Here is a 16,021-nt window from a genome sequence, read left to right as displayed (position 1 = left end):
TTTGGTTTTTCGAGACAGGGTTTCTCTGTGTAGCCCTGGCTGTCCTGGAACTCACTCTGTAGACCAGGCTAGCCTCGAACTCTCGAACTCAGAAATCCGCCTGCCTCTGCCTCCCAAGTGCTGGGATTAAAGGCATGTGCCACCACCGCCCGGCGAATACTAGCTTTCAACTAACTGAAAACAGCTCTTTTCTGAGGGATTCTCAGAGGGAAAGGCGCATCCATCCCTTCCTCCTTCCCTTAGTCTGAGGCTGTCCAGCAACTGAGAGAATTAGTGACAAACTGAAAGGCTTCCCCAATTTCTGAGCTCCAGATGAGAATCACAGGCAGAAATTCCACTATATGAACTTTTCATAGATCAAATCAAATAAAAAGAATGAATATTGTTTCCATCAAGAGCCTGTTACAGTTATGAAACCACACACCTGCAGAGATAATCTGTGTGGTGATGGCTCCTCAGATGTGGGTGCTTTGATAGTTAATGAGCACTAATCTGAAGACAAGCAAAACAATCTGGAAAAGCTGCAGGTGTGCCTTTGCTTTCAAGTGTAGCTAACAGGAGATAAGGATATCAACTCTACGCTAGCTATTTCATTTACAAATATGAGAGTCTCTTCAGCTCAGCGTCCTCAGCAGCAAGCCAGCTGGGGCTGGGGAGGAGCAGCAGTGACACCCTCTCCCTAGGACATTAAAGATACCCTGCTGCCTCACCTACACTGCAGATTATTTTTGAAAGAGAAACTGATTTGGCCTCCCATCCTACACAGCATGCAGCTGTGTTCACTAGACAGCCCTGGGATTAGGAATCAGGGACAGGCTTACAGATGGTACCTGTAAGTGACAGGAAGGAGACAGTTCGCAGATTTAGGGGGAAGGGACAACCACAGAGGGCCACAACTTAAAACCTCTTCCTCCAGCAAAGGACAGCTGTGGCTTCTGTCATTTCCCTCTTCAGACACCAAGCACCCCCTCAGCCCTTGGCTTGCCCTAATACCAACAACACTACTAGCTTTTGCTCTCTGAGTCCTACCCAAGGACATGCAGAAACCAGTATGTGTCCATTACAACCCTCACCTGAGCCTTGATGCTACTCAGGAGCTCCTCAACTTAGCTCCCAACCTCCTCCCAGTTCTTAAAGACCAAGCTCCCACCTCACCCAACCCATTTGTCAAAGCCAAAACAGTTTTGTGGAAAAGAAAGAGAGACACGGGGGGGGGGGGAGACAGAAAAAAAAAAAGAACTGAATGAACTTCTTCATACTAGGGTAAGCAGTTTTTCCCTTTTCAGAAGTCTACAGAACTTTGGATTTTAGGATCATGTGAGAATGAGACTTTCCATAGCCAAATAAAAAAGCAGTCACAGCCACATGACAGGACTCACACTTAGGCTGGGCCACCACCAACTGTACTCACCACCGTGAGTTCTTTGCCAGCTGCTTTCCGGAAGGCTTTAGTCCACCTGACCTTGCGTGGGTTTCTCTTCTTCTTAAAGTTTTTATGACACTTGGATTTGCAGAATCGGAACACCTACAGGATACTCAAGTTAAAATACTGAAGAGCTGAAGAGTCAACAATAAAAATGTTTCTATCACAGGATACAACCAACCAAGAAAAAAAAAAAAAGTAGAAAGGGCATTCACAGAGGGCTCCTACGGACCACAGGCACTCAGTGTTTGCTAAGTGTCATACACCATCCATAGCAGGCTAAGAACCCTGAAACAAGCCATCACTAATCACTTTTGAGAATAATACCTTACACTGGCCTTAAGTGAAGGAGCATTCTAAGAAAAACTCCTTAAAGACCTTCTCCATTTGTTTACTTCTCAAAACTACTTGCCTATATCCCTAGTGCAGGTGAGTTTTGAGCCACAATGAAATCCTGTTTGACAGAAATCCTTCTGTCATTCTGGCTGAAAGCAAATTTTTCAAAAATAAGACTGCTAATAGGTCATTCTTCCTTCTCATTTCCGGTGTCTATTTTATCCTACAGTGTAGTCCAGGATGTCCTGCAACTTGAAATCCTCCTGCTTTGGCCTTCTACTTACTGGGATTACAGACGTTTGCTTACATGCTGAGTGCTGGATGTGTTTTTAAAGATCATATTCACAGGTCTGAGTCTTTACTATTTTTATTCCCCAAAGCAGCAGCAACTTTTAACTTACTAACACTTCGGTGTGTTCTTGAAATGAACACTAAGGCTTTTACAAATCCAAACTGTATTACTTTGTTACCTATATTGCCTTTAAAAAATAATGCAATCTCTGCGTCACTAGAAAAAACATAAAAAGTAAACCTTTGAGGTTAATGGGTGCTAGCAAAGAAAGCTGAGTATCGTAACGAAAATGTGTGACCCAGTCAAAAACCTAAACTAAGAAGCCTGTGCACGCGGCACAAATCAGAATGCTTTTGCTTACATACTTCATTCCATGAGAACCTGCAAGAAGTGGGATAGTGAAGGCTGCCGACGAAACCAGTTCCCCAAAGAACCTCCACGCTGTCCCTCTCCTAGCTCACCTCCTATTAGGCCCAGGCACCACGTCCATTATCGTCTAGACTCCCACCTCCCACTGGTCCCTGTTACGTCAGCATGAAGCCTCCTTAAGCATGAATTCGACCGACTTCCTGAACCTGCGGCAGCCCAGGGGGCCTGAGAATGGAATGTGCGTCCGAGAGCAACGAGGAGACCTCGCCGGCAGTGAACCAAGGCCGGGTCCAGTCCAGGCCGCTCTACGGCGCTCAGAACCCGGCGCGAACAGCGCGCGCTCCAGTCCCCCAGCCGTCTCCGGCGTGCAGTCCACGGCCGCCTCACCTTGCAGTCGTTGCGGACGAACATCATGCCGTGGCCGGGATAGATCGGCCCGGAGCAGAAATAACACTTCTCGATCCTCATGTTGACCCCGCGTGGGACCCACCTTCCAGACGCGGAACTTGAGAGGAAGTACGTCACTTCTTAGCCGCCGGAAGCAAGTCACTGACCCGACCCGGAAATGGTATCTAGAATGCGAGTTGAGCGTAAAGGCACCGCCCAACCCACGTATGCGCAGCCGCAGCAGCAAGGCCCGGCGCAGGCACAGAGGCTATAGACTGCCTCTGGGGGTTTGGATATGTGGTCCTGTGAGCTCTTGTGTGCGGATGCTCCGCAATTTTTCCATGGGCACTCATTTCATAGCGTTACTGCGGTATTTGTGGTTTAGCACGAATACGCTCCCCACACCGGATTGTGGCCAAAGTCTGCTTTACCCCAGGCTTGCCTTACCCAAAGGACTTGGCTGGAGTACACAACTAGAACCTTCCACCCTGGTCTTAGGAGAGAAACCTACTAAAAGTCAGGACAGCTTGGACGAGTTGGTTCTCTCCTCTCACCATGTGGGTCCCAGGGATTGACCACAGGTCACTTATCCTGATTTTGTATTATGAAAGAGGGTTTCGTTTTCTGTAATCTGGAACTGGCTGTGTAAACCAAACTGACCTAGAACTAATAAGAGAGCTCCCTGCCTCTGCCTCCCTAGTACTGGGATTAAAGGGTCTACTACCGGGTGTTTGAGAAAATGGCCCTGGGGTTAAGAGCACAGGCTGTTCTTTCAGAGGACCCAGGTTCACAACCATCTGTAACTCCAGTTCCAGGGGATTTGATGCCCTTTTCTGGGCTCTGCAGGCACCAGGCACACACACATAGTACCCTGACATAAAGGAAAATAGGTATGCAAAGTTCCTACACATATAAAATTATAAAGAGGAGAAGGACGTTGGAGTAATGAGTACTGGCTGCTCTTCTAAAGGACCTGGGTCCAAATGACATGTAGGCAAAACACCAATGCATGTGAAAATAAAAATAATATTTTTTAAAAGGGAGGGGGTGTCTACCATGCCTTTTTATTTTTAATATCGTATTCATTTATGTGTTTTACTTGTTTAGTATGGGCACAGTGTGTGTGCTGTGCTGGCCAAGGTTAGAAGATGGCATAGGATCCCCTGGAACTGGAGTTATAGATAGGTATGAGTCTCCATGTGGATCCAGGAATTGAAGTCCTCTGGAAGAGCAGCCAGTGCTCTTAGCCTCTGAGTCATCTCTCCTGCAACTCATCCTGTTTTTGCGGTCTCCATCTCAAGTTTTGAGGCCAGGGTTCCCTGGAAATCATGATGCTTCTGCTTTTGTGCTGATATCGTAGAGATATGCAACCATACTGAGTCGCTATTTACCTACTGATTACATACTGGAATATTTAAAATATGTTCTGAGAGGCCACACCTACTCCATCTTGGGACCAGCCTCCATCTTAAAAGAAAAGGAAAAAAAAAAAAACTGAGAACTTAGCCCACAGCTGAACCAGGCTGCTCCCAAGTACCAGGAAGGACCCACAGTTTGTCCTCAGCCAGAGTTACTCCCTAGCTACTTCCTAACAACAGAGATTAATCAGAGATTAGTCTGATTGTTTCAGATGTACTTTCAGACCATTGGTGATTGTATACAATCGTGTTTCAGAGCACCCACCTGTCACCTGTCGGTGTACAATAGGTATTCAATTAGATACTTGCCAGGCTAAACTCCCTTCGGTTGCTCATACTACTCCTGGGTGGTACACATAGCCTCAGCATTCAGGAGGCAGAGGCAGGCAGATCTTTGAGAGGCCCAAGACAGCCAAGGCTACATAGAAAAATCCTGTCTTGAGGTTCTATCAAAGGAAAAGGGAGAAGAGAGTTTTGTGGCTACCAGAAAAATGAAAATGACATATACCCTGTATTGTGTATCTCACAATGCTAGACAAAGCTGCTCTCCTGTCTGACTGGCCTGTGTATCATCTTGATGAAACATTACCAGTTTTCCTGTGTGCTGGGATCAAACCCAAGGTCTTGCACATTCTAGGCAAGTACTCTACCACTAACTACACCCTCAAAACCCAAAGCTATACTCGTTTACTCCTGAGTTGACCTCACTGAACAGAATACCCAAAATACCAGTGCCTGGTGATTCATACTAGACCACCTCTCTTTTGGAAGCCATTCATAGATACACCTTTCCCTCAATTTTATATTAATTTTGTATACACATGAACGTGCAAGTGTGGAAATTGGCTCTCTCCTTCCCCTCTGTGGGTTCCAGAGATTGAACTCAGGCCCTCAGCCTGGGTAGCAGGCACCCTTACCTACTGAGTCATCTCTCTGGCCATTCAAGTAATTTCCTATGTATTTTGATAAGGCGATTCATCTATAAAGATAGTAATAATGATGACCAATAAACCTAGTTTAACAGTGAGAATAAATGTACCTTCTCAGATATACACATTTAACAAAGGTGAGTAATCAAAAAAGGATAGAGCTTAAAAGCCAATGGAAAAGCTATACACATGGACAAACCGAATTGGCAACACTGATTCTAAATAAGTGAAAGTAGCTGCCTAATGCTGGAGTTGATGATCAATTCTTACATAAATCATTTTTAGGACTGTTTGGTATCATAATAAATTTTAAAGTGCTCATTCTTCAACACAATTCCACACAAAAGTTGTGCAGAAACACTATGAGGAAAAGCACCAATAAAATCGGTAAGTAATTTCTGGCCTTGAGAATGTGAGGATCACCAACGATCTTGACACAGTGGAAAACTTCAAAGAGGCTGCTGAGCTCAACTACGAATGGTGCCAAATGCATTGCTTTGCCTCTTTCTGATGCTGGAGATGAACCCAGAGCCCTGCACTTGCCAGACAGGTGTTCTACTATCACCAAGGGACATCTCCAGCCCGTGATTCCTTTGGAAAGATTTATACATTTTGAATGTGTGTATATATCTGTGTGTGGACTTGTGCATACGTGAGTACGATTCCTGTGGAGAACAGAAGAGGGCTTTGGGTTCCTTGGAGCTGGAGATACAGACCATTGTGAGTCACCCAAATGTGTGTGCTGGCCAGTGAACTCTGCAGCAACAGTCCACACTGAGCCACCTTTCCAGTTCCTGTTTAAGTTTAAAAATTTACACATTTCTTATATATATATAACATATAAGGAATAAGGAATATCACATTTAAAGTTTTTTGGGGGTGTCTTTTTTAATTATTATTTTAGTTTTTCGAGATAAGGTTTCTCTGTGTAGCCATGGCTGTCCTGGAACTCACTCTGTAAACCAGACTGGCCTTGAACTCTAAAGAGATCTGCATGCCTCTGCCTCCTGAGTGCTAAGATTAAAGGCATATGACACCCACCACCACCCAGTTTAACATTTTTTTAAAGTCAGATGTAGTGGACAGAGTGCTCAGGCCTGTGATCCCATTATTCTGAGAGAGTGGGGATGTTAGTGAGGCAGGAAGATTTTATGCTTTAGTCCAGTCTGAACATCTTAGGGGCTTTATGTCACAAAGTTTTAGGGCTGGAGATATAACTCAGTTATATACTGAAGTGTTGTCAAGGTTGTACAAAACCTTAAATTTAATTCCCAGCACTGCATAACCCAGAAATAGTAGCACACACACCTGTATCCCAGCACTTGGAAGTGGAGGCAGAAGGATCAGAAATTCAATAATATTCTTGGCTATATAGTAAACCTCAGGTCAGCCTGAGCTATAAGACCATGTTTCAAAAAAAACTGTAAATATCTTAATTATAGAGTACCTACCTGCTCCTCTAGTGCTTTTTCCAACCAAGGATGTTTCACACACACACATACACAGACACACATCTTACCATATTCTTTGAAAGTCGTTTTAGGCCTATTCTTTTTTTTTTTTTAAGTAAGATACTCTGCCCAGTTTCCCTCTTGAACTAGTTTTTTTTTCTTTTTTTTCTTTCTTTTTTTAGATTTTATTTATTTTATATATATGATGAGTGCACTTTAGCCATCTTCAGGTACACCAGAAGAGGGCATCAGATCTCATTACATATGGTTGTGAGTCACCATGTGGTTGGCCATTCAAATCAAAGTCCATGTTATGTGCAGTGTCATCATGAAACCCATTTATACCATATATGCAAGATATAGTTGTTATGGTTTTAAATCTTTAGAATTGGGCAGTGTGATGCCAAAATTAACCTGTAAGCCCCACCCGGCCAGGAACCAGGTCATTCCCTGGAATGCTGGGAACTCTTGGGAGTTCTTGGGAGATAAGCTTTATTGAAAGTAACAGGGCCTATAAGTTTGTCCTTACAAGTCCCTGAAATACATGGCTAGAGGCCATTCCAACTGGGAAATTCCTGGGGAATGTTCCTGACCAAAGTCCATTTTTTTCTTGGTCAGTATTGAATATTTAATAAATACTTGCTTTAAATTTGGCCCAAAATGGTAGAATTGGTTTTTCTGGTGAATCTCGGGATTAACATAGTTTTTTTTCTGGTGAATGGCAGGACTAACACTAGATATAGTGATACACTCCTATAGTCCCATCATTTATGAGGTTTGTAGGTTAGCTGGGGGGTGGTGGGTGGCCTTTAATCCCAGCACTAGGGAGGCAGAGGCAAGCAGATCTGAGTTCTAGGCCAGCAGGAACCATGTAGTGAGCTATAATAAGCCGCCCAGGGCTATACAGTGTGACCCTGCCACAAAAGAACAGAACATGCCCAAGTAAAGGTTCCTTAAACTTGGTATCCCACCCTCAAAATCATTTCTATATCCAGCTAGGGCTGAGTAAGGCAGTGGGTCTTAAACCTCAGCCTGCCTAAGACTCCCTTCATCTTTCTTTCTGGTTTTTGTTGCCCTAGGAATTGGGAAGAACAAAGTAGAGCTGTTTTGTTCCCCTCCCCCCTCCCCCATTGTGTTATATGTTTGCAAATACAATTCAAAGTATTCTAATAAAAAATTGCATTCCTTCGGAGTGTGTTTGAATAGTGGGATGGGAACAGTGTGCGTCTCCAGGAGCCATGTGCTGTCGGACACCCTCACTATCTTCCCTGAGGAGGGTGGAATGTCTTGGATAGTTGGTCCCCATCCTGGCAACCCGAGATCAGATGCTTCCATTGTGCTGCTTAACCCAGTACGTCTGGTGTTTCCATAGAGATGCCTTGAAGGGCCATGGAGTCTTCTGACTGTATCTTGAGGAGACTGCTGTGTTAAACCTTGTAACTTGATAACTGGCTTTGAAAGGTTTGGTTGTGGCACTCACAGAGATTGGGTCACCAGCCAATTTATGCAGGGACTGGACCTAGGCCCCCTACACATTTGTAGCAAATGTACCTAGCCCTGCTAGGACTAGATGTCCCAAGGTCTGGTGGTATCCAAGGGTGGGGGCTCCCCTTCCTACAATAAATCCCCTTCCTCCCAAAGAGACACTAGCCAAAGTCTGAAGTAGCTAGGGGCAACTGGATACAATCCGCTTTCTTTGTTTAATTTTTTAATTCACTTTACATGCCCATCATAGCCCCCATCTCCTCCCAATCCCAGCTTTACAAATCCTTCCCTCCACTGGGAGAGGGGAGGGGGCAATGGAGGGAAGGATCAGTGAGAGACCTTGACTCAATAAATAAAGTGGAGAGTGGTAGAGGAAGACAACTAACCTTAACTTCAGGCTTCTAGATTCACACATATGCACACACATCCTCACACACACATGTGACCACACATGTGAAGATGCATACATGAACACCACATAAATATACACAATAAGTAGAACAAGTCATGATCCACACAAGTGTGGGAGCGAGTGTATAAACAAGATTATAGCCCTATCGTTCAGGTGAGGCTTGTAGCTGCTTTACAGTGGTTAGTATAGAGACCTCCTTCACTGGCTTGTGTTTTCCATTTTCTTTTTCTTTTTTGTCCCCTTGGACTCCTACAATCCTTCCTACCCCTCTTTTGCAGGACTCCCTGAGCTCTGCCCAATGTTTGGTTGTGAGTCTCTGCATCTGTTTCCATCAGCTACTGGATGGAACCTCTCTCCTCTTTTTCTTATTATTTTTTTTGCATTTTTTATTGGATATGTTTTCCATTTTCTTAAATTTAGGTGAGTGCACATGGGATCATGTTTTGCTTTGCTCAAAAATAATTATATCTAAGGCAATTATATCCACCTGGGAAAAATCAAGACCTGTGCTTTCCGGTGTCTGCAGCTTCTGCCTTCCCTGGCTTATCACTGCTCTCACCCATGGTGTATGATTCTTACTTGACACAATGAGCGTTGGCAATTACAGCCCCCAAAGAGGAAGCTTAGATCCAGGTCAAAAGAAGAGATGTGTGTGTGTGTGTGTGTGTGTTGTACTAGTTATGCATGTGTATGTGGTATGTGTTGTGTTTATACATGTGTGTGTTTGTATACCTCTCTCTCTCTCTCTCTCTCTCTCTCTCTCTCTCTCTCTCTCTGTGTGTGTGTGTGTGTGTGTGTGTGTGTATGTGTGTGTGTGTGAAAGTGCTATTCCTCAGGATACTATATATCTTGCTTTTTGAGACAGAATTTCTCTCTGGCCTGGAACTAACTCCAGGTTCAGGAAAGCCAGTTGGCCAGAGAAGCCCAGAGATCGTCATGTCCTAATGGCTACGATCCTAGGATTATAAGTGGGTTGTCTGGATTTTGGAAGTAACTTATTTTTTTTAACAAATCTGAATTAATTAGTAAGAAGCTGAATTGGACCCAAGACCCCTGACCGGTAAGCTAGTTTTTTTCATCGATCACACTACTGTTCATGAGGGCATGTTCATACTTACAAGTAGAAAATTTGCAGTTAAAATAGGCAGATAATTCATTATCCAATATCCATACAACCTGACAGGTTTTGCAACTCAAAAAATTTGAAACCTTAGAAAATGAAAAATATTCAGGCCGGGCGGTGGTGGCGCACGCCTTTAATCCCAGCACTTGGGAGGCAGAGGCAGGCGGATTTCTGGAGTTCGAGGCCAGCCTGGTCTACAGAGTGAGTTCCAGGACAGCCACAACTATACAGAGAAACCCTGTCTCGAAAAACAAACAAACAAAAAAAAATATTCATATGAATATTCGTATTCAACTATTATATTATGAAGACAGTAGGATCTAGGACTATACTTGATAATTAAACTAGAAATTATACAATGGAATAGGTGAATACCCCACTAAGAGAGAGAAATAAAGACTGTACATACTTGTCAGTCTAGGATATATCTTGCTATAAATTTGGGGTGATTTTGTTGGTCAATTTTCAGAAAGTGGCTGACTTTAGCTCTCTCTGAAATATTCTTATGTGTGAGCAACACATAACCCCAGTTCTCTTACCAAAAATGGAGGTAATAATACTTTATGCTGTGTAAATGCTTAACGATACTGATTCCAGTGTTGAAAACAGTTCCTAGAGGATACTGTCATCTATGTGAGTCAGGTAATTGCTAGTATTTATTTTTACCCCTGCTACTTGTTTGTCAAGTGTGTGTTTTATAAGTCAAATCTTTGAATTGCGCTTTTACAACCAGTTTCTAAGTATCTTTTGTTGTTGCTGTTGCTTGTTTTTTTCTTGAGAGAGGGTTTCTCTACATAATCTAGGCTGTCCTGGAACTCATGATATAGACCAGGCTGGCCTCAAACTCATAGATCTACTTGCTTCTGCCTCCTGAGTGCTGGTATTAAAGAGCGTCCCACCACATCCAGCCTGAGTGTCTATTAGGAAGTGTATGCACCACAAATAAGGAAGTAAACAGAAATGACGTCGCAAGGAGTGGTTATAAAAAACCCACCATGGGTCAGGCTCCTGAAAGCAGACAACAGACAGCCTGTGGCCCAAACATGGCCACCATCCCTTTGTATAAACAGCAAACTAAACATGTATTCACATTTGAAATGGATAAAATATAAATGAAAAGGGCAGTGTTTTGTACCATTTTAAAATCATATACAGAACTCACATTTTTATGTTCATACATACAATTGGAAGCCAGACCACAGCCATAGATACATTGACTCTGACTGATAAGATGGAAGAAGTGAATAGTTTCCAAGGAGAACTGCAAAGACAAGTCACTTCCCCCCTCCCACCACCCTACTTCAGGTCAGGTCACACACTCCCTGATGCTCTGAGTGTCTGACTTCTAACTTAATTCCTCTCTGCCTTTCATACCCAGTCAGGCTAAGGAAACTCATTTCATATTCCCAGCTGCCAAGATGACCTTGGACATGTTTGACTATTTTGGCTATCCTTTCTTTATTGCAGAATTTGACCCTCTCTGCTTCTTTTTCAATTACTTTTTCAATTCGAAATGTCTTCTACTCTTTCCAGTTCCAGGAGTGGAAGCCAGGTTGCCTGATTTATGGCTGATGTGTAACCTGACAGAGAGAGAGAGGGCTGTTGGGAACTCATTTCCTTTCAGTTGCCATTTTAACCATGTCTATGATGTCAAAGCCTGGCAGGGATAAGTACAAAACTAAGTCTCTTTATTGCTCATTTCCTGTGAGATACTAACCTTTTCTTTCACCCCACAGTGACTATAAGGGGAAGTTCTGGCTTAGGGTAGGCAGAGGTAAATTGAGAAGAGACTTGAGTTATCTGAGTCCTCATAGAAAAACACTGTTGTCCTTGATTCTTTTGTGTAATACATACTTTGGAGTCTTTCAGGATCATGTATAGAAGGAGAACATTTTTTCACTTGTGTGCATAATTAGATAATGGAGTAATAAATTGGCTAGCCACGTCTTAACTTTGGCAAGAGTTTAAGCTGCAGTTCTGTAGCCTCTTATTATGCTTAACCTTTGATAAACGATTGACTTCAGCACTCACATAAGTGCCATATAGGCAGGTGTAGCATTGATGGCACACCATTCACATCATTAAGATATCAACTGGAAACAGTGACAGAGTTAAGGATGCGTGTGCAAACTGTTTGACTCCTTACCTCCAAGCTTTCAAGCTTTCCCCAAATGAGGATGGTTCGAACTATCCCAAGTGTCAGGCAGCTATTCAGTTCCATCAACTGTGTGGCAACCTCCTATTAAAAAGTACTCACCATTTAGCTGAAGAGATGGGTCAGTGGTTGAGAGTACTTGCTGTTCTTGTAGAGGAGCTTCTTAGTACCCATGTCAGACAGTTCACTACCTCTTATAACTCCAGCTCAAGGGGATCTGGCTCCTCTTCTGGCACCATGGCCATATGCACACACATGAACATACACATACACACACACATACACACACACACACACACACACACACAAATACATAAAATAAAATCTTAAAAAATAGCATTGCCCATAATGTAGATCTGTTAAAGAAAGCCTCTAGCAGTATGTCATTAATACATTAACAAGTATACATATGTTTAAACAGATATCTGCAATCATAATAGATAGTTCCACAAAATAACTTTCAAATATCACATACCAAAGCGTACTAATGATAATTGGTTTAAATTAGAAGGTCCATGGAAGTCTTAGAGACTTACAGTTAACTTTTTAGATTTGTAGATGACAAGACTGTGTATTTTGTTTACTTCCACAGCTAACGTGATTTCAAGGTCCAGGTCAGAAAGGGGTCTGCCTCACTTTCAGTTTTATCACTTTGGTCCTCACCACCACTATCATGCCATTTGTTTTTGTAAATTAAAACATATATATACATTTAAGGAAATAATTTCCAAATGCTTACGATTTCCTGGGAAACACCACTGCTAAGTGGTTGAGGCCGGTCAGGAGTCTGCTGATGGAGCTGACTGAGTCTCTACTTCCACTTCCAGAGGAGAGATTGGATACAAGGAAGCGAGAAATCTCTGCTGGTGTCATTACCTATGGCCACACTCAAGTGACCCAACATACACAACCTGAATACTCAAGTTGTGTTTTAGGTCTAGCGCTTATGGGAATATTCATTGTTGGAGAGTGTAGCTCAAGAAGATCAGTGTAGATGAGCTGGGGGTGGGGTCTGGAGGATGTTTGCAGGCTCTTTCTACTCCCTTTCTTTTCCCTGAGAGCTGATCACTGAGTGATTTGCATAAAGGATCTTTACAAGACCTGCTGTATGGTGGTACTTACATATTACGCTAATGTATTGTTCTAATCTTTAGAATGACTACCATTGTGTTTTGCATAATAAAACAGGATCTGGGAGACAGATAGGTTAAGCTGGCCATTTGGTTGAAGGAAACCTCAGGTTCTAAGTTCAGCATCCTCTTGAGAACACCAGAAGTCTGTGTCCTGGGATCTGAAACAGTGTCCTAGGCAACAGGAAAGAAAGGCAGAGAAAGGACTACTCACCTGGAATAGACTGTTCCTTGCTAAGCACCATGCTTCACAATTATTAAATATTCATTTTTTAAAGATTGATATTCTTTTTTTTTAACAGTTCTTACTTAGTTTTTATTCATAATCATAAACTTAACTTTGCAATCCAGCTAGACTTGAAGGGGAATGAGGAAAATATGGAACCCAAAGACTTCAGTGAGAGCAGAGATTACAGGGTATTGCGAGCAGATGGGGTGGAAGCGCTCTCCTGAGCTACAGAAGGAATGGTTTGATGGGTAAAACGCCCACAAGTCAAAAGAAATTAGAGTTGTCCACAGTCGGAAATGGTGATCTTCTTGCTGGTCTTGCCATTCCTGGACCCAAAACGCTCCATGGCCTCCACAATGTTCATGCCTTCTTTCACCTTCCCAAAGACCACATGCTTGCCGTCAAGCCATTCAGTCTTGGCAGTGCAGATAAAAAACTGGGAACCATTTGTGTTTGGTCCAGCATTTGCCATGGACAAGATGCCAGGACCTGTATGCTTCAGAATGAAGTTCTCATCCTCAAATTTCTCTCCATAGATGGACCTGCCACCAGTGCCATTATGGCGTGTGAAGTCACTACCCTGGCACATGAATCCTGGAATAATTCTGTGAAAGGAGGAACCCTTATAGCCAAATCCTTTCTCTCCAGTGCTCAGAGCACGAAAGTTTTCTGCTGTCTTTGGAACTTTGTCTGCAAACAGCTCGAAGCAGACGCGGCCCAAGGGCTCGTCATCGGCCGTGATGTCGAAGTACACGGTAGGGTTGACCATGGCTGCAGCAAGCGGCGAAAAGCGATAGCGGCGTCTGCAAAGCCGATTGATATTCTTTAAATTGTGTGTGTGTGTGTGTGTGTGTTGTGTGTGTCACCTGCATCATGTGCATCTTGTACATCATGTGCATCATGTGATTGCAATGCTCACAGAGGCCAGAAGAGGGTATCAGATCCCCTAGAACTAGAGTTACACAGAGTTGTTAGCTGCCATATGATTCTGGGAATTGAACCTGGTCCCTCTGGAAGAGCATCTAATGTTCTTTACCACTGAGACATCTAAATATACATTTTAAATACAATGTTTTAAACATGTTTTTTCTTATGGTGTATCTTAACTCATTTTCTCATTTGCAAATTTTATTTCTTCGGCAAGCTTCTCTTTTCTAAAAACCTAATTTCATAATTGGTACAAACAGTCACTGCTTTATCAGTCCCATAACATCTAATCAAATTCAAAACAATAATTAGAGGCTAACTGGCTAAATCAAAATTGCTACCTAAACAAATAAGCCTGTGTGATTTTCTGCTGGAGCCCCCGCTTGGTGGGAGGTAGCAGCAGGGGCACAGAGTAGGACTCTGGTGATGGCTTTAAATTCTGAGGGTCTCAGGGTTTTCTGGCTCTCTGGCCTGTACTGAAATGAGATAAGTTCTATAAAGTCCTAAAAACATCTGAGGGTAAAAGACTGCAGGCTTAGGTGATTAACACCTGTAGCCATCAACAGAGGATTAGGCAAAATAGCCTTAGTACGCTCTCTGCAGGCGCTGCCAGGCTCTAACTTAGGTCTGTTAGTTTGAGGTCCCAGGAAGAAAAGACACTTAGAAAAGTCATTATAGTTTATTGCTAAGTGTAAAAAGTTTCCTATGAAAGCTATCTAAGAGAAAAGGTGGAAGGGTCCTAAGTGGGGAAAAAGGAAAAACTCTACTCTATTTCTATATTTAACTAACTCTATTCTATATCTAACTAACTATTCTCATCTCTTTGTCCTCAGTATTTATACATCAGTACATGTATTTATACAGAGTACATGGTCACATGTTACAAAGTTCATCACAAGTTCACACCAAAATTCAAATCATAAATTGAAATAGAAGTTTACAACAGAGAATGTTTACATGCATATCCATTAGGAGTAATTATCTGGCTAAACATCCATCACATGTCTAGCTCCACAGGCTCACTGAAGGTTTAAAACTATAACTACGAAATTAGTGAAGTTTTGTATAGATAAACCCAGGCAATATTTTCTCTTCTGTCCTAACACCTATAATAAATCGTGTGTTCTCTTTTAGTGACCTTTGGTTAATTGTTTTACAACCACCTTGGAATGTGCTCTGAGCTGGAGAAAGTCTGGTTACTATCTAAGGGCCATTAACTGATGACACATGAAAGACTAGCAGACTTCTCATTGCATTTTTGAGTATCAGAAAGGGACTTAGTGGGCTGGAGAGATGGCTCAGCGGTTAAGAGCACTGACTGCTCTTCCAGAGGTCCTGAGTTCAAATCCCAGCAACCACATGGTGGCTCACAACCATCTGTAATGAGATTGGATGCCCTATTCTGGTGTGTCTGAAGACAGCGACAGTGTACTCATAAATAAAATAAATAAATAAATAAATAAATAAATAAATAAATAAAAAGAAAGGGACTTAGTAGCAGTCCCACTATAAAAGAGCTTAATAATCATTGATATAATTTTAGGAATTTTTATAGGATAATCATTAAGACTTAGGAAGTCATCTATTTGTCTGTATAGATTCACTACAAGACAGTACATCTTTGTGGGTCTGCAGAGATCTACTCCAAAGGGGTGTGCTATTGCTTAGTGATTGTTACATATGTTTAATAATAATAATAATAATAGGAAAAGCATATTAATAGCAGGAATTTTTCCTAAAATATGTCTGCCACAGTCTTGCTGGATGGGGCACACTTTTCGCAGATTATATAAAAATCCGAGGCAAGCATTTCAGGATGATCACCTGCTAATTATTAGCTTGTCCCATTATGGCTCCCAACAATTTTCTTTCCCCATCATTTTTTTAATAGAATTTCGATTCTTTCTTTCTTTCTTTCTTTCTTTCTTTCTTTCTTTCTTTCTTTCTTTCTTTTT

At 42.4% G+C, this 16,021-nt stretch overlaps 1 protein-coding gene and 1 pseudogene across 1 annotated transcript in view; both read right to left on the bottom strand.

The window, feature by feature from the left end:
* Rsl24d1 (ribosomal L24 domain containing 1) overlaps nt 1–2,932 on the bottom strand; it is an 8,998-nt gene extending 6,066 nt beyond the window's left edge. Inside the window, exons 1-2 of the mRNA XM_028773586.1 lie at nt 2,808–2,932; nt 1,412–1,525 (exon numbers count right to left, since the gene is read on the bottom strand). Coding sequence (XP_028629419.1) covers nt 1,412–1,525; nt 2,808–2,888 — 195 coding nt within the window. The 5' untranslated portion in view covers nt 2,889–2,932. The remainder of the gene's footprint in view (nt 1–1,411; nt 1,526–2,807) is intronic.
* Nucleotides 2,933–13,212: 10,280 nt separating this feature from the next.
* LOC114626230 lies at nt 13,213–13,933 on the bottom strand (annotated as a pseudogene).
* Nucleotides 13,934–16,021: the final 2,088 nt, after the last annotated feature.

This window comes from Grammomys surdaster, unplaced genomic scaffold (assembly GCF_004785775.1).
Source record: "Grammomys surdaster isolate TR1022 unplaced genomic scaffold, NIH_TR_1.0 231, whole genome shotgun sequence".
NCBI lineage: Eukaryota > Metazoa > Chordata > Mammalia > Rodentia > Muridae > Grammomys > Grammomys surdaster.
The sequence above is the reverse complement of the archived record's forward strand: the minus strand, read 5'-3'. Positions and strand labels throughout refer to the sequence as shown.